Below are 19,105 nucleotides of genomic sequence, written 5' to 3'. Positions count from 1 at the left end.
ATTTATCCCCAACTAATGACTTGAATTCAATGAAGTTTTATGGGAAGCTTAACTGCCTTGAAGAGATGTGCGTGTTATTTGTGGGTTCTGGTTAGATGATTTATTTAGAGACTTATGGCCCTTTGAAATTGTTAAGTTGCTAAACCATCCATCCTATTATTTTGTCCAAAGTTATGCCCCTCAAGATGTTTCCTTTTATCTGAATATATAGTGCAATATTGTGACCAAAAAAAACTTTGGGGAGCTTCACCCATCTCTGACGGCTTGTTTTAATTAAATATTAATTGTAAATCCCATATCACCTTTTATCATACTTTTTTGTAATTTACAACTTGGTTTTAACCAGGTTTCCGAAGGAAAAAACTGGTTATTAGATTGGCGAATGCGGGCGGGCTGGCTGGCGGGCTGGCTGGCTGGCTGGCGGAATAAGCTTGTCCGGGCCATAACTATGTCGTTCATTGTCAGATTTTAAAATCATTTGGCACATTTGTTCACCATCATTGGACGGTGTGTCGCGCGAAATAATTACGTCGATATCTCCAAGGTCAAGGTCACACTTTGAGTTCAAGGTCAAAAATGGCCATAAATGAGCTTGTCCGAGCCATAACTATGTCGTTCATCGTCAGATTTTAAAATCATTTGGCACATTTGTTCACCATCATTGGACGGTGTGTCGCGCGAAATAATTACGTCGATATCTCCAAGGTCAAGGTCACACTTTGAGTTCAAAGGTCAAAAATGGCCATAAATGAGCTTGTCCTGGCCATAACTATGTCATTCATTGTGAGATTTTAAAATCATTTGGCACATTTGTTCACCATCATGGGACGGTGTGTCCCACGAAAGAATCACGTCAATATCTCCAATGTCAAGGTCGCCACGACTAAAAATAGATTTAAAAAAAAAAAAAAAACTTACAAAGGGGGTTCATTTTTTTTGGTCATTTCAAAAGTTCAGTTTGAGTTTTCTCCCTTTATCAGATTTTTTTTTCACAATGAAAACCTGGTTTTGTGACAATTTTGTCCCTTGTCTGACAATTGTTTTCCTTGTTTTGTTTCAAATAGGCATGATATGGTTACTATTAAATCAACTTCATATGTTCTTCCCTTGTGATAAGTATTTTTTATATCTATTTCTTAATATTTTTCAGTAGTAATAATGTCTAAGATAGAATGAATATCTGTTCTTTTAAAGGTTGTAACTGATGCTCTATTTCTTTTGGACATGACATGTTACTGTCTCGTTTGTACAGAGATTCAATTAAATACTACATTTTATTATGTGTGATTCTATTTTTGTGTTCCAAATAGGCAGTCTGACATATTAGGTATATTGAAAACTCTTACATATAACATTTGTAAGTATCTGTTATTAATGACAGTTAAATGAAACAATGGTTGTATAGTTGTGTATATTACAAAGTATAATTATTGTTATATTTCGAAATTAGAATTATGTTTATATTTTAATTTTCATACACTTTCAACTATAATTTGTAATAGTGCCGTTGCTACTTAAATTTTATGTGGTTTGGATGCTCACTGTTATATTCTATGCTCCTTCAAAATACAATTAAGGTTTCACCTTAACGGTTATAACGCGAGTGAAAAGCATCCATATGTAGCAATATACACTGTAAACATGTGATTTAAAACAAGTTTTGTTCAATTATCTGTAAAGTTCATTCATAACTATTTTATAACATGTCTGCTAAATCCACTTACTATATTCAAGCATTTTGCATTATTGTTTTTGTTTAACACTAGAAACTGTAAAGTTTATGTGTAATAAAATTATGTTCTGTTCTGTAACGATTGTATGCTGATGTAGTTGTTGCATTAACATTAAGTAGACATAAAAATTCGGTATTCTATATACTACTAACATTTTATTGTGATTCAAGTTGTATTAAGTTTTGTTCTCTAAACAGATATTGAATTATTTTACTGATACAACAACATACGGTATTAAAGCAGTTCCATATATAGCTAGATACACTGTTATCATGTTTGTCTAAAATATCTGTAAAGTCTATCCATAACCAAATTATGATATTTCTGTTAAATAAAAAACGACAAACTATATGTATTCATGTATTTTGTATAATCGCTTTGTTTAACACTAGAAACTGTAAAGTTTATGTGTAATAAAATTATGTTCTGTATATTACATGATAATCTATCAATGTTGTTTTGTGAACACAACCTCTGGTTCTATGGAAAAAAAAACACAAACCTTGAGCACTTAATTTGTCGGTATGTGTGCATTTGTGTGTATGGGTGTGCGATAAATTGCAAGTGTTTCCTGTTCGCGTGTTTTCGTTTTGTGTGAATTATGTTAAGCAAATTAATTTAACAAAAAAGTTTATTTGACTTTATTAGATGATAGTATTGAGTGTCCTACCAAGAAAAATTGGTGCACGCTATTAAGGGATCTACTAAGTAATTTGGGATTTTATGATGCTTGGTTTTTTCAAGATGTTGGAAATGAAAATATGTTTGTATCAGTCGTAAGACAAAGATAGAGCGACATGTTTGTACAGAATTGGAATGAGCGACTTCATACTTCTACTAGGGCAAATTTTTATAAACATATCTCCGTTTTTCAATTTCAACCGTACCTGAATATATGCAATGTCAACAAGTTTCGAGTAAATTTATCAAAATTACGTATGTCATCACATAGATTAAATATCGAGTCAGGCAGATGGGCTAGACCTACACCAATTCCATTAGATCAAAGAAAGTGTACTGTTTGTAATAAACTCGAAAAATAGTTTCATTTTATTCTTGAATGTACAATATATACTGAACTGAGATCAAAATATATTCCATTGTATTACAGACAACGACCAAACATGTACAAATTTATCGAGCTAATAGAGCTAATAACATCAAATAATGAACAATTAATAAAAAAATTAAGCTGTTATATTTATCACTCTTTTAATGTTCGAACGCATAATACATGTGTCATCAATTTGATTTATTCTGAAATGTTTTGTGCGGTATATATCTTGTTGTAACTTTAATTGCATTTATTATGTACTGCATATTAATTGTTGGGATAGTACCGCATATGTAACGTGTTTTTATTCACGTGTTTTTTAATCTGTCTTTGTGTTTTAACGGTCGCCTTTAATGGACTGTCAAAACTGTATTTGAATGTATTTAATCAATTGCCATTATTATCTTTTAATGAAGGTTATATTATAGTATCGTGTCTGTTCCTAGATGTATTCTACGACAATATGGCTGCATTTTTAGAACTGTTATGCACTGATTTACAACTATTATGTCTGTCGGTCGGTCGGTCCGTATACCAGGTGGTTTCCGGATGATAACTCAATAACGCTTGGGCCTAGGATCATGAAACTTCATAGGAACATTGATCATGACTCGCAGATGACCCCTATTGATTTTCAGATCACTAGGTCAAAGGTCAAGGTCATGGTGACCCGAAATAGTAAAATGGTTTCCGGATATCTCAAGAACGCTTATGCCTAGGATCATGAAACTTCATAGGTACATTGATCATGACTCGCAGATGACCCCTATTGATTTTCAGGTCACTAGGTCAAAGGTCAAGGTCACGGTGACCCGAAATAGTAACATGGTTTCCGGATGATAACTGAAGAACGCTTATGCCTAGGATCATGAAACTTGATAGGTAGATTGATCAGGACTCGCAGATGACCCCTATTGATTTTCAGGGCACAAGGTCAAAGGTCACTGTGACATAAAACATATTCACACAATGGCTGTCACTACAACGTAGAGCCCATATGGGGGGCATGCATGTTTTACAAACAGCCCTTTTTAATGAAACATGTATGAATTGTTGCAATGAAACGTTTTTTTTTCTTTTTGTAAATTCATGTATTATTTATGTTGTAAACACTGTATGCTTACTTAGTCCACTTGGGCTTTTGGCCTTCTGGGTGTGTTGTTTAATAAACAATAAACAATATGTAAGACTTATCAAACGTACTGATAAATACTATTGTTTATATAGCATTCAACATGACTTTTGGACCATGTATATGTTAATTTCTTAGGTGACCTGTATAGGGTTTATACAATGATATTGAATATAAATTAATATCAAACGTTGTCTTTTCAGTGCATTTTGTTGTGTTTGTTTATTTAGATAATTGAACTGATTTATAACATCCATTTAACAAAGTTCATTGTTTCCAGAGCCTTTGGGTTGCCTATATTTCCGTTTCGTATAGGTAGACTGTAAGGGCTGACGTTTATGCTATTATTACATGCATGTGTTTTAATTGACTTTTATTTTAGAAGATCTGTCAACAAGTTTTTAACAAGCCTGTTACTATAACAAACTGTTCTACTACCCTTAAACATATGATGTATATATAAATGTACTAGTAACATACGAATATTCATAATAAAACCGACTATGTTAATTCTGATTAGTACAAAGTGTTTTTATTAGTACATCTTGCTTATGGAGACCTAATAAATGTAAATTACAGTATATTTATGCCCCCCTTCGAAGAAGAGGGGGTATATTGCTTTGCTCATGTCGGTCTGTCGGTCGGTCCGTCCACCAGGTGGTTGTCAGACGATAACTCAAGAACGCTTGGGCCTAGGATCATGAAACTTCATGGGTAGATTGATCATGACTTGCAGATGACCCCTATTGATTTTGAGGTCACTAGGTCAAAGGTCAAGGTCACGGTGACCCGAAATAGTAAAATGATTTTCGGATGATAACTCAAGTACGCTTTTGCCTAGGATCATGACACTTCATAGGTACATTGATCGTGACTCGCAGATGACCCCTATTGATTTTTAGGTCACTATGTCAAAGGTCAAGGTCACGGTGACAAAAATCGTATACACACAATGGCTGCCACTACAACGGACAGCCCATATGGGGGGCATGCATGTTTTACAAACAGCCCTTGTTTGTATATTGCATTAAATTGAGTTTATTAGCCTCATACACTCTGACGCACTTAGGATATATTTAATTACATGTATACTTTCGATAATTATTTATGTTCTAGTGTAATGTATAATAACTCATAATGTATAATAATTCATGTAGGCACCGTTGTAACCAAACGATTTTATTTCTTTGCATAACTTTATTTTGTATAATCATAAACTGTGTATTGTGGAAACACTGTATCATGTATGCTTGATTTGTCCACTTGGGCTTTTGGCTTTCTGGATGGATTGTTTAATAAACTATGTTCTAAAAAATGCAAAGGTTTCGTGTCCGCTCAATTATTTTGCTATGTATGGTCGGATTAAAATATTACTTGGCATGAGTATTAACCACAAGAGTATATGTGAAATACTCAACAGCCAGATGTCAAGGTCAAACGGTGCTATATAACTTTGACAATAATCAATGTAAATACCTAATTATGACAGTGTTTGGTGTCCAATAAATCATTTTGCCGTGCATGGTCCATTTTAATGACAATTGGCATAAGAAAAAAACACAATACATGTCGTTTGATATGTCACGTGAAAGAATCGAGATGCTGATGTCAAGGTCAAGGTAAAAAGGTGCTTTGGAATTTTGACAAAAAAAAAACACAATGTAACAATGTGATCATCACAGTGTTTTGTTTCCACTAAATAACTTTGCTAAACATGTTTGGATTTTTATAATACTTGTCATAACTAATAGCCACAAGTATGATGTGATGCGCAAAAGGCTCAAGATGCTGATGTGAAGCTCAAACGGTGCTATTGAACTTTCACAAACAACAATATAAAATACTAAGTTTTTCAGTTGTTCGTGAACGCTAAATAACTTCACTATACACAATATAAATGGTTGTCGCGTAAAAGACTCGTAATGCTGATGTCTTCTTTTATTTCATAATCTTTGTAATTGTTATCAAGACATTTCTTTTTCATTTATACCAATACTGTTGTCATGTTATTGGGCGTGCTTTTAAAACTGAGCCAAGTATTGCGAAAACGGGTCTTATGTCTTAGGAGTTCCGAGTTCCAACTTGTTCTCTTATTTTTCATAATCTTTGTAATTGATATCAAGACTTTTTTCATTTATGCCAATACTTTCGTCATGTTATTGGACGTGCTTTTAAAACTGAGCCACGTATTGCGAAAACGGGTCTTATGTCTTAGGAGATCCGACAAGCCTGCCATTCGACTTTTGAAATTTAAAATTACACAACTTTTGAAACTATAATTAATTTTGATGTTATTGTGTTATATATAATGGGCACAACTCTTAAATTGTATTGCATTATGTCATTATGCTATGTATTATGGGCCGGAGGCCTTGATTTACTCAATTAACTGGTCTGTTCTGTTCTGTCAAGTCCTGAAGATCAAGGTCCAATGGTGTTTTTGCACTGTGACAAACATAACTAATAAGTCCGAATCAACACCGGGGTTCATGTCTGCAAAATAACAACACCATACATGGTCGGGATTTTAATAATACTTGGCGAGAGTAATACCCACAAGTGAATAATATGTCTCGTGAAAGACGCATGATGATACAGATAAACGTTGCTTTTGAACTTTGACAAAAATCGATGTAAAATTAAATGTCATCATCAAAGTGGTTTTTGTCCACCATATAGCGTCGCTATACATGGTCGTATTTTAATCCTCCTTGATATAAATAACAACCACAGTAGTATTGTGTGTCGCATGTGATAATCGAGGTGCTGATATCAAGATAAAAAAGTATTTTTATAACGTTGACAATTCAATGAAAAAAAATTATTACAATGTTTTTGGTTCACGCAGTGATATCGTCATTCTTAACTTGATTTTCAAATTACTTATGTTACGGTGCCAGGCATCCGTGTATCGTTTTTTTTTCATCTTAATGTAATTAATTGTGATATGTTGTATTTTCTGATCGCACTCATTCACGAATCATCATACTCGCCCTGGGAGAGGCAACGTCGCACATTGCGTATAATTTTTACACTTACACACCTCTAGATTCAAACAAGCGTATTGCAATTATCAGCTTATTTTACAGAACAGTCCATGGGAAAAGCACAAAAACGTAAAAACAGTAGTAACAACTCTAGTAGTAGCAATGGACCAAATCAAAGCGCCGAAGGCACTGAAATAGTTCGCTTTTGTCGTCCTTGATTAGCTTGTGCGCATTCCACAGGCTCATCAGTGTGCACAGGCTAATCTTGTTTTACATGCATTAAGCACCGTTTTCCCTGAAAGCAGCCGATATGTACAGATTTCAATGGTAACCACTAGACTGGCCAATTACATCTTACAAGCTGGTAAATACAGTCACTGCAGTTTAGTACAACAGACGCTCCTTAGCATATGTCGTCTGCAGTGCAGATAGGCAGCTGTAATCGTTCCTAGCATAGTGAGTTGCGCTTCTTAGCGTTAGCGTAGCTTAGGCTTCCAAGCACATACTGATTGCAAAACATGGTCTGTAAATTCATTCGGCCGCTAACGCGACCAACTAAAAATGAACAGAAGATAGCTGCCCAAAACAAGGGTATTTCTGGAGGGTCGAATGAGTCAACAAAGAGTGTAGTGAGGGAAATAGGCAGTGTTAATTGCAAAGTGAGTGACGCTATCCATGGTGCTCATTCCGTGTTATTCAGTGACCCTGTCATGGATAACTCGGTGTTCGCACCAAGTGCAGGAGAGGCCGGAAATGGAACAGAGAGACGCATCATATCACAGGTCAGCCACCCACCAACTCTGTAATAAGAGTTTCATAGTATCCATGGAAAAGGCGATGAACATTTAATTTTCGGTCATAAACAAAAAGTAAGAAACATTAGAGAAACTTGAGAAAAAAGTAAATGGTGTAGAGTCAGATCTGTGCAAACTTTGGAATGTTGTACCAGACACCAACACAATTCTTACTGAAAAGCTGCATAAGATCGCGGACAACGTTTCGCTGCTTAAACTCGCAGTGGCAGAATCACAGAGCGCCATTCCAAAATAACAACATAAATCAGAATTCACGCAGTCCTTAAAATTACATGCAGGCGCATCAATGCGGAACAATTTAATAGTCATCGGCATAAGTTACCGTCCGTCTGAAACACCCGACGATACTTAACGAATACTTCGTTCTTTTATGACTGAAAACCTACAAAAATTATTTGAGCAGGTATGTATATTAGTATATATACATACCTGGTTTTGAGCGAGTACATCGTATTGGCGGGAACCGATCACATCCACGTTCAATTGGCGCCAAACTCTCACTAGTCAATGACCGAGAAAACGTGCGAAAATCTAGCCGGAACCTTAGGGGAACCAATTACTATGTGAGTGAACAGTTTCCAAAGGACGTTGCCGACCGACGCAGAAGCTTAATGCCTGCCTTCCGGAAAGCTCGCGCTGATGGCAAGAGATGCTTGTCTCAGCTATGACACCCTGTGCATAGACGGTGTTCCGGTGCGGCCTGACAGCGCAACAACGAATAATAGCAGCGGTAGCAGCGGTAGCAGCGGTAGCAGCGGTAGCACCAAGTAGGGGCTTCTGGAGGCTAACATAAAATTACTCTCTTGGAACGTTCAAGAACTTACAAATATTTAACTTAGTGATGACGACTTTGTAAACTATATTCGTAAATTTTATAATTATTTTATTGTTTGAAACATGGCCAAATAACTATTCTTCTTATGACATCGTTGGTCATGAATGTTAACTTTTTAACAGGGAATTTCAGAATAAAAAATCTAAACGATGTAGTGGCGGAATAGCAATTAATGTTTAGCAATCCTTTGCGAGGGAATTTCTTTTGTAAAAAGTTATCATGATGCTATTGCGTGGTTTAAATTAGATAAGGTATTTTTTTAGTTTAACGGACGATATTTCCCTGGCTAGTGTGTACATCTGGCATTAGCTATTCCCTATTAATAATATTTGAAATGTTAATTTATTTGATATTTCACAAAAAATATAAATCAATTTCAAACAAATGGCAAAGTTTTTTTAGCCGGCGATTGGAACGCTCGAGTAGGAAATAAGCGAGATTTTATTGTTTGGGACCTCACAATTAATCCCATAAATGACCAGTCTTACGCAAGTGACTCTCAACTTACCCGGAATTCAATGGAATCAAAAACTAATTGTTTTGGTTAGAAGCTTGACATGTGCATATCGCTCTCATCGAGGATAGCTAACGGTAGGTTAAACAATGATAGTTTAGGAGCTTTTAAGTTCATGGATCCACGTGGTTCTAGTGTAATTGAATACGTGTTACCACGTGAAGAAAACTTTAATCTTATAACACGTTTTAACGTTGACTCTTATTCAGTATGGTCAGATCATGGTCCACTGCTATTTAATATCAAGTGTAATACTGCATTATCGAGAAGTGTTAAATGAATCTAGTACAAAACGTTTTAGTTGGTTGGATCAGAATCGTGACGAATTTCGACAAAAATTAATCTCAAATTCACATATGTTAAACAGTATTATCGATGATATCGATTGTAATAGCTTTGACAGTAATGATTATTGCGTGGCGAGATTCTCAAAAGTACTCAGCGAATCTGGTGAGCCTAGCATATGTCCGATACACCCTGTTCAGGAAATCCCAACTAGATTATGCACATTCTGTGCCATTCACCCGTGCAATTGAAAATAGTACTCCAAATAGATATTACACGTGCGTTGTTTTTGCGCCAAGGCGTGTTGTGTGAGTTATTTACAAGCCTTTAACTTAACAGTGGTAAATACTGGCAGAGAGCAAGACATCGTTGGACATCGAAGCAAAATATGTACATATGCATTGCCTTTGCACCATGGTTCATATAATTCCAACTAGATATTGCACATTGCGCGCTATATATATCGCAACATATAACACCAAAAAGATGTTGCCCATATTCTGTTAATGCCCCGCAGCGTATTGTTGCACTCATTCACATGCCTCAGACTGCATGATGGTTTATACCCGCTCGTGGACAGACACCGTTGCGCGTTGTTGAGGATAAATAGAACTCAAAATAGATATAGCACTTTCTGTACTATGGAAAAAATCAAGTCCAATCCGATAGAGCACAGGTGGTGTGAATGGTCCGAAATGAAATATTTTACGGAATCACACGCCTAGCATATGTCCGATACACCCTGGTCAGGAAATCCCAACTAGATTATGCACATTCTGTGCCATTCACACGTGCAATTGAAAATAGTACTCCAAATAGATATAACACGTGCGTTGTTTTTGCACCGAGGCGTGTTGTGTGAGTTATTTACAAGCCTTTAACTTAACAGTGGTAAATACTGGCAGAGAGCAAGACATCGTTGGACATCGAAGCAAAATGTGTACATATGCATTGCCTTTGCACCATGGTCATGTAATTCCAACTAGATATTGCACATTGCGCGCTATATATACCGCAACATATAACACCAAAAAAGATGCTGCCCATATTCTGTTAATGCCCCGCAGCGTATTGTTGCACTTATTCACATGCCTCAGACTGCACGATGGTTTATACCCGCTCGTGGACAGACACCGTTGCGCGTTTGAGGATAAATAGAACTCAAAATAGATATAGCACTTACTGTACTATGGAAACAATCAAGTCCAATCCGATAGAGCACAGGTGATGTGAATGGTCCGAAAGGAAATATTTTACGGAATCACACGCCTAGCATATGTCCGATACACCCTGGTCAGGAAATCCCAACTAGATTATGCACATTCTGTGCCATTCACCCGTGCAATTGAAAATAGTACTCCAAATAGATATTACACGTGCGTTGTTTTTGCGCCAAGGCGTGTTGTGTGAGTTATTTACAAGCCTTTAACTTTACAGTGGTAAATACTGGCAGAGAGCAAGACATCGTTGGACATCGAAGCAAAATATGTACATATGCATTGCCTTTGCACCATGGTTATATAATTCCAACTAGATATTGCACATTGCGCGCTATATATCGCAACATATAACACCAAAAAGATGTTGCCCATATTCTGTTAATGCCTCGCAGCGTATTGTTGCACTCATTCACATGCCTCAGACTGCATGATGGTTTACACCCGCTCGTGGACAGACACCGTTGCGCGTTTGAGAATAAATAGAACTCAAAATAGATATAGCACTTTCTGTACTATGGAAAAAATCAAGTCCAATCCGATAGAGCACAGGTGGTGTGAATGGTCCGAAAGGAAATATTTTACGGAATCACATGCCTAGCATATGTCCGATACACCCTGGTCAGGAAATCCCAACTAGATTATGCACATTCTGTGCCATTCACCCGTGCAATTGAAAATAGTACTCCAAATAGATATTACACGTGCGTTGTTTTTGCGCCAAGGCGTGTTGTGTGAGTTATTTACAAGCCTTTAACTTTACAGTGGTAAATACTGGCAGAGAGCAAGACATCGTTGGACATCGAAGCAAAATGTGTACATATGCACTGCCTTTGCAGCATGGTCATGTAATTCCAACTAGATATTGCACATTGCGCGCTATATATATCGCAACATATAACACCAAAAAGATGTTGCCCATATTCTGTTAATGCCCCGCAGCGTATTGTTGCACTCATTCACATGCCTCAGACTGCATGATGGTTTACACCCGCTCGTGGACAGACACCGTTGCGCGTTTGAGAATAAATAGAACTCAAAATAGATATAGCACTTTCTGTACTATGGAAAAAATCAAGTCCAATCCGATAGAGCACAGGTGGTGTGAATGGTCCGAAATGAAATATTTTACGGAATCACATGCCTAGCATATGTCCGATACACCCTGGTCAGGAAATCCCAACTATATTATGCACATTCTGTGCCATTCACCCGTGCAATTGAAAATAGTACTCCAAATAGATATTACACGTGCGTTGTTTTTGCGCCAAGGCGTGTTGTGTGAGTTATTTACAAGCCTTTAACTTTACAGTGGTAAATACTTGCAGAGAGCAAGACATTGTTGGACATCGAAGCAAAATGTGTACATATGCACTGCCTTTGCAGCATGGTCATGTAATTCCAACTAGATATTGCACATTGCGCGCTATATATATCGCAACATATAACACCAAAAAGATGTTGCCCATATTCTGTTAATGCCCCGCAGCGTATTGTTGCACTCATTCACATGCCTCAGACTGCACGATCGTTTGTACCCGCTCGTGGACAGACACCGTTGCGCGTTTGAGGATAAATAGAACTCAAAATAGATATAGCACTTTCTGTACTATGGAAAAAATCAAGTCCAGTCCGATAGAGCACAGGTGGTGTGAATGGTCCGAAATGAAATATTTTACGGAATCACACGCCTAGCATATGTCCGATACACCCTGGTTAGGAAATCCCAACTAGATTATGCACATTCTGTGCCTTTCACCCGTGCAATTGAAAATAGTACTCCAAATAGATATTACACGTGCGTTGTTTTTGCGCCGAGGCGTGTTGTGTGAGTTATTTACAAGCCTTTAACTTTACAGTGGTAAATACTGGCAGAGGGTAAGACATCGTTGCACATCGTTGGTCATGTAACTCCAACTAGATATTGCACATTGCGCTATCGGAAAATATAACACCAAAAGATGTTGCACATATTCTGCTAATGCCCCGTTGTGTATTGTTGCACTCAATCACATGCCTCAGACTTGATAATGGAATATACCCGCTCGGGGACAGACAACGTTGCGCGTTTTAGTATAATTTATACACATTTATTGCCATAAACGCTGTTCAATTATTTCCAAAAAGTGCACGATTCATGGTTTCGGCACATATAACTCCAAATAGACATGGCGCATGTGTTGTTTTTGCTCTGAAGCGCATTGTATAGCTCCTTCACATACCTTTAACTTGACAAAGGTTGACTCTCGCTCAAAGAAAGACAATGTTGCATATCTCAGTAGAATTTATTCACAATAATATTGCGCGCTATCGAATAATATAGCACCACATATTTGTTACATGCTCCGTAGTGTATCGTTGCACTCATCCACACGCCTTATACTTGACAACGTATGATACTCGCTCGGAAAAAAAACGTTTAACGTCTGAGTATAATTTATACACATTTATTTTATATTTTTACAAATTCGCTAACGGAAATCATATCCTTCTGCTAACGTTAACCGGTAATTAAGCGTCCATAGACCGTTTGTACCTGTGGCCTTCTCGACTCGTGTTTGAAGCAAACGCAAAATAGTTCCCGTAATAGATTAAAAACTTGAGATTTAAATTTTTAAACGCATACATATGGTAACTAATTTCATCATAATATCTGATTTCTAATAAGAATCCTTCATCCGTATACAATATCTTTGTAAACAATATTTATTGTATCAATCCTCATTTGATTGACGTGTAATATCTAGTGGTACCGTTATTTGTGTCATATCTATATTGAATACAATGACACCCCTGAATATAGGGCGTACGTTTTTTTTAAATCATTAACACATGGTTTATGATTAACACGATATTATATGGGTGATTCAAATGTGCATAGTCGTCTTAGCAAGCAAACGATTAATTCAGAAAAAAAAATACGTTGGTAATAAACGTACATGTGTCCTTTCCGTTTATGTAAGCTCATATAAGACCAACGTGCTGATGGTGAGATTGTGTGATCCTTGTCTGTACGTTGTTCGTTGTCAGTCGTCCATTGTCAACAATTGCACTGTGAACACTGCTATTAGTCTAATGTATTGCCAAATGCTCATGAAGCGTTGTCAAAAACACCTCTCCCAATAATATCTCTTGCAACTTTCAGAGTGGGTCACAAGGGACAAAAACCTAGGTCACTAGGTCAAGTTAAAGTAAATATTTGTAAATACTCTTGATGCCATTGCTTATCTTCCTGAAAGATTCTCAGAAAATCTTTTTTGAGTTCGAATCTGTTCACTTGGTATTTAAAACTAGGTCACTATGTCAAATTAAAGAAAAGTTTGTGAATACTCTAGACGCCACATTTATTGCTAATCTTCCTGAAAGTTTGTCCGAACTGTTTATGTTCAGTTCAAAATGATCACTAGATATCTTAAACTGGGTCACAATGTCAAATTATTAAATTGGTTGTGAATACTTTAGAGGTCCCAATTATTGCTAATCAGAGTACTTGTTCTAATTTCCCATTAATTCGAACTGGATCACGTGGGGTAAATAAAAAGTGTATGTGTTAGATTAAAGAAAAAGCTTCGCCGTAGCTGTTAAACCAAGCGTTTCACCTTACTATACACCTTACTTTTAATATACGCCGTATGTCAATGATAGGAGGGGAATCGTTTAATGTTCTAGCCACACATGTGTTACAGGCCGGAATAGGCTACCGAACGTTGCCAGTTTGCTATGAATAACACAATGTGACTTCAATTGTTTATCGCAAAGTATCATGGTTTGATGCTCCATAAACAAGACGCAATTAGATTTTGAAGCAACCGCGTCAAAATGGGCCCTATGCAATATGCTGCCAGCTTAGCTCCAGCCCAGCCTGCGCAGCCGCGCTGTTTTGTAAGGCTATGCCAACCTCCACGACGAGATTAGACTGAAACAGTCTGTGAAAGCAAGGAACGACAACTCTGCGTGGAGATTGAGGCTATGCATATTGAATAGGCTTCTCTGGAGAGCACGAAATCTTGTGTGCTTTTTATTGGGAAAGCGGACAACGACAACAAGCGAGGCATGGTATTGTAATGCGCATGGGGGGGGGGGGGGGTTAGAGGGTAATGGTTAGGGGTCAGGTTTGGGTTAGGGATCGGGTTTGGGTTAGGGTAAGCATTAACCCATACCTTAACCCTAACCCGACCCCTAACACTAACCCTAACCTAACCATAACCCAGGGTTATCTCCCCTATACCATGCCTCGCTCGTTGTTATTGTCCTCTTTCCTTTTTATTGCGGACAGCGTAGCCCCTACCCAGACTAAGCAAGTGCATATGCCATAAGACCAGTACTCGCATGACGCCTGTGCAACAGTGTTATTTGAACGAGCGCCTTAGCCAAGGCATTTGGATCTATTTCATATACATGTTATTCAGAGGCTGAGCTAAAAAGCAATGCTTTTTATAAGCATCAACCAATTGTAGCTGACTGCCTATGCACTCGTCTGTTATTACTCGTATCGCTTATTTTATAAAGCTTAAAGCATCTATTATTTTAGTGTCAACACTATCTTTTCCACACGTTTTGTTTCTTTTCAGTCCTTTGCTAAGTACCTTCTAGAAACAAGGCACCCGGAGACAAAGGACAAGTACGTAGCTAATACTTTTTCAATTATACAGTGTCATGGTTATTATCGGTTAATGTAAAATAACACGTATGAAAGCGCGTGATTTGTAGTTAAAAGCGCACATTTATGGCACTCTGATGTAAATAATTTAAGAAGTAAGGGCAGTGGCATTGCAAACTTCTGTCCCCCCAAAAATGTAGACATTTAAAATAGCTCTTAATTGTGTTTGTTAATAATAACCGTTTGTTTGTTGTTTTTTTTCGTCTTTGTCAACAGTATTTCGGTGTTCGCAAGGCGGTCAGTGTATTAATCACACTTTACTTGATTAATTTATGTAACAGGACAAAGTGCACACACGTATGCCAGTAACTGGCAACTACCCTACTTGAGTCACAGGTAGGGGAGAAAGAATTAATCAATCCCCACAAATGTTATGTGTTCGGGCTTGAGATTGAAACCGCGATCCAGCGCTCTCTTAACTGGACTGTATGCCTAGACGTTGAGAATAAAGTGACCTATGTTTAGTTGGTACTGTTTTGTATGATGCGGCATCTCATAAGGGTCTGCTGTTTGCTTAAAGGAATTTCTTTAAGAAATATTCTAAATATAGAAATAAATTTACTAGACATCCCTAATTTTGGAAATAAATTGATCCAATTTAGAAGGATGGGAGAGTCCACTTGGCATAAATGGGTTAATAATGTGATTGATAGCTAGAAGCACGTATGCATAAGAAGCACACAATAAATATAGTTCAGTGCTTATTTGAAAATCATTGTTTGTGACCTATCTGGTTATTCAAAGCTGATACAAGCGATCACTGTTATACTTGTCAGGCTGTCGAGGCAGGTATCTTATTTACGGAGCATATCGGCGTCGGACGAGCCCGCCTCCGAGACTTCTGACGACCAGCAGAGCATGACGTCGTCTGATTCCTCGAAATCAGTGGAGGATAATCTCACCCTTGAGACTGGGCCGCTTAGCAACGTCAGGTTCGATTCTCTTGATTTCGTTCGCAAATGCTAGCAGACGTAATAAGCAAGCCATCAGCTCAATGTTTTCAAGGCATTTACATGATATAAATAGATGGTGTGATTATTTGTAGTTATCAACTCTCTTTTGTACAAAGGTTCAGTCTTCGATCAGATTATTCGACATGAAGCTGCTATTTTACCTAAGGCATGTCTGTCTGCTACGAACAGGTTCTCGGTGTTCGGCTTGGGTTCGAGTGCCTACCCGAACTTCTGCGCGTTCGCCCACTACGTGGATACAATGTTCGCATCCCTTGGGGCGGAGCGGATCCATGCGCTGGCAGAGGGCGACGAACTGTGTGGGCAAGAGGAGTCCTTTCGCACCTGGGCCAAGGACGTGTTCAAGGTCAGTGGGAAGTGTGGGTCACATACCTATAATAAATGACTTTCGAGTGGTCAACATAATTTTTCTCCTGATAATTTGTTTGGAGTTTTCCTTTTCATTTCGTGTTATCGAAAATCTTTATGAAATCGGTATTCAGATTGACGTAGAGTCTGGGCTTTATGTACTCTATGCTTTAAAAGACTTCAATAATGTGTTAAAATAAGGCATGTGTGAATGATTATGTCTCGTTTTGTTGTACGATTTGAGTATAACACGTTCGTATTTCTACACAAACAGACGTCGATTTCAATGTCTCAAATAGGCCGAGAAGATTCAAATGGATGCACTATTATTTATTTTTAAGAATTTTATGAAGCATAGAAAAACACGTGTATGTAGCCATTAGCGGCGATGATGTCATCATTGCAGTGTTACTTAATTAGCCTTCACGTGTCTGCACGCACTAAATTGTACGCACTATGACGTCACCTTCCAGGCGGCCTGCGAGACATTCTGCACCGGCGACGACCGAATGTTGAAGGACGCCACGGGCTCACTAAGCATGACGGAGAGTCACTGGACACCGGACCGCTTCCGGGTGACGCCTGCGTCTGGAACTAAGGCACCGGGAATCATTGAGGGTTAGTCTTTGTAACACAATGTTACCGCAATAAAATATATTTTCTCTACAATATCATGTTTTTGTCCTTAGTGACAATGATAGAACATTTTTCTCTCTATTTTTTGTTTAAACAAGATTACTGATGTTTGAGTGAATACATGTATGTGCGATTTTAGAGACTAATAGTGTTAAATACGACTTTTCATGTTAGAACCCTCACCGGAAAAACTCCAGCGGTGATATTTGTTGTAATATATGCAGTTGAATTATTGGGTATTGTTGTGTTCCAGCTCTGTCTACCATCCATGGCAAGAACGTGCTACCCTGTCGGTTCATTGAGCGAAAACAGTTGCAGTCCATCGAGTCCGAGTGAGTACAAGCACCGTCAGAAACAGAATTCTGCTCAGTTTACGTTTATTTCCCAATTTGTATGCGTGTTGCTTGGAATAGTAGGCGTTTCTTAACAAGATGAAACGGCCAACGAGTTATGGTGTAAGATTTATTTTACGCCCAACGACAATCAAATTCGACCAAGCTCTTTGCGTGTCACATGATAGTTGGTTCTATAAGAAATATCGTGTAAATGTGACATCAGTGTACAAATATATGGGTAAACTATTTACTCCTAAATAAAGTTCGCCCAAGGTAAACTAAAGATCTTTTAATGCGATAAAAAGTTACCAAGGCTATTTTGGAAAATTTGACATAAAGGGGTTTTTAAAACTTGTTAATTCAGTGGTAAAGCCATTCCTTTCATACGGGGATGGACATTTTGGGTCAAACCTTTTCTGAATATATGGAATATGGTATTGGTCTGAATGGGTCAACCAGCAATTGTATGACTCAAAGGGAGGTTGGTAGATAAGAATTATGTGTAGACTATCATTTCAAATGGGTTAAATACTGGTGTACAAATTGGGCTACTTCTGTTAAAAATCTGTTATTTAATTATGGTTTTAGTTATATCTAGGTTTATAAAAATGCTGGTAATGTTGATGTATTTTTACAACTTCTCAAAGCTAGCCTTCGTTGTTGTAACACGCAAAAATTGTCATGGATTTCATTTTACTCGTCTAGATGTGAAACATATAGAATGCATTAATCATTGCCTGAACCAGAACATATATTTCGCTTAAAATAGCATTTTAAAATATAAAAGCATTTGAAAAGTTAAGATGTTCCAACCCCAAGCTTCTTATTGAAACTGGACGACACCTTGGCAAATATCATTATCTTATACATTGTACACACAGTCTTAATTAGGAAAACACGTGTGTACTTGAAAACGAAGTTCATGTTTATTTTGATTGTTCTAAATTTCACCAAGAACGTAACATGCGCCTCTTTTTATGGTATAGTGGAAACAGAAAACAACTCGATTTTATTAATCTGATGAAATAAAAATGATCTGAAACTGAAGAAAATTGCATTACATATATAGTTCTTAATGCGAAAAGAATAAACATATACTATTCACAAATCATGCATGTATAATGTGACATGTCTGTATATTTAAATTTGTGCTGGTGGCCTTTAATTACGAATAAATTGTTTTGTCTTGTCTTCTACTTGAGAATATATTGCACCTGTGTATTGGAACAGCCGCCAGACGATGCTGATTAAGTTGGACGCGACCATGGGGTCGGGCGAGCTGCTCTACCATCCCGGGGATCACGTGGCGATCTTCGCCGAGAACTCCGCCTCCCTCGTGGATGCCATACTAATGCGCCTCCACAACGCCCCGTCCCCTGATCAGCTGATCAAGATAGAAGTCATGAACGAGCGTTCTACGCCAATGGGTATGTGGTTACATTGCACTGATAGTTTAATGCACGCCGAGATATGTTTTAGGGATAAAATTCCTTCAATAGAAAATCACAAACACTAACAGATGCTCATTTGAATAAAATAGGTTAAACCACGATAATCTATTTTATGTGTCATATTATAAATAC

The 19,105-nt window shown here is 37.6% G+C and overlaps 1 protein-coding gene and 1 long non-coding RNA gene across 2 annotated transcripts in view; both read left to right on the top strand.

The window, feature by feature from the left end:
- The first annotated feature begins 357 nt into the window (after positions 1-357).
- On the top strand, positions 358-5,240 carry LOC127856488 (uncharacterized). The gene is made up of 2 exons (XR_008038065.1): positions 358-550; positions 712-5,240. It is a non-coding gene; the product is annotated as an uncharacterized LOC127856488 (long non-coding RNA).
- Positions 5,241-7,424: 2,184 nt separating this feature from the next.
- Positions 7,425-19,105, top strand: part of LOC127858162 (nitric oxide synthase, brain-like) — a 21,043-nt gene continuing 9,362 nt past the window's right edge. The window contains 7 exon segments of the mRNA XM_052395160.1: positions 7,425-7,688; positions 15,144-15,193; positions 16,009-16,164; positions 16,375-16,549; positions 17,025-17,169; positions 17,441-17,519; positions 18,753-18,949. Coding sequence (XP_052251120.1) covers positions 7,425-7,688; positions 15,144-15,193; positions 16,009-16,164; positions 16,375-16,549; positions 17,025-17,169; positions 17,441-17,519; positions 18,753-18,949 — 1,066 coding nt within the window.

Source organism: Dreissena polymorpha, chromosome 1 (assembly GCF_020536995.1).
Source record: "Dreissena polymorpha isolate Duluth1 chromosome 1, UMN_Dpol_1.0, whole genome shotgun sequence".
NCBI lineage: Eukaryota > Metazoa > Mollusca > Bivalvia > Myida > Dreissenidae > Dreissena > Dreissena polymorpha.
This window is presented reverse-complemented; position numbering and strand designations above follow the sequence as displayed.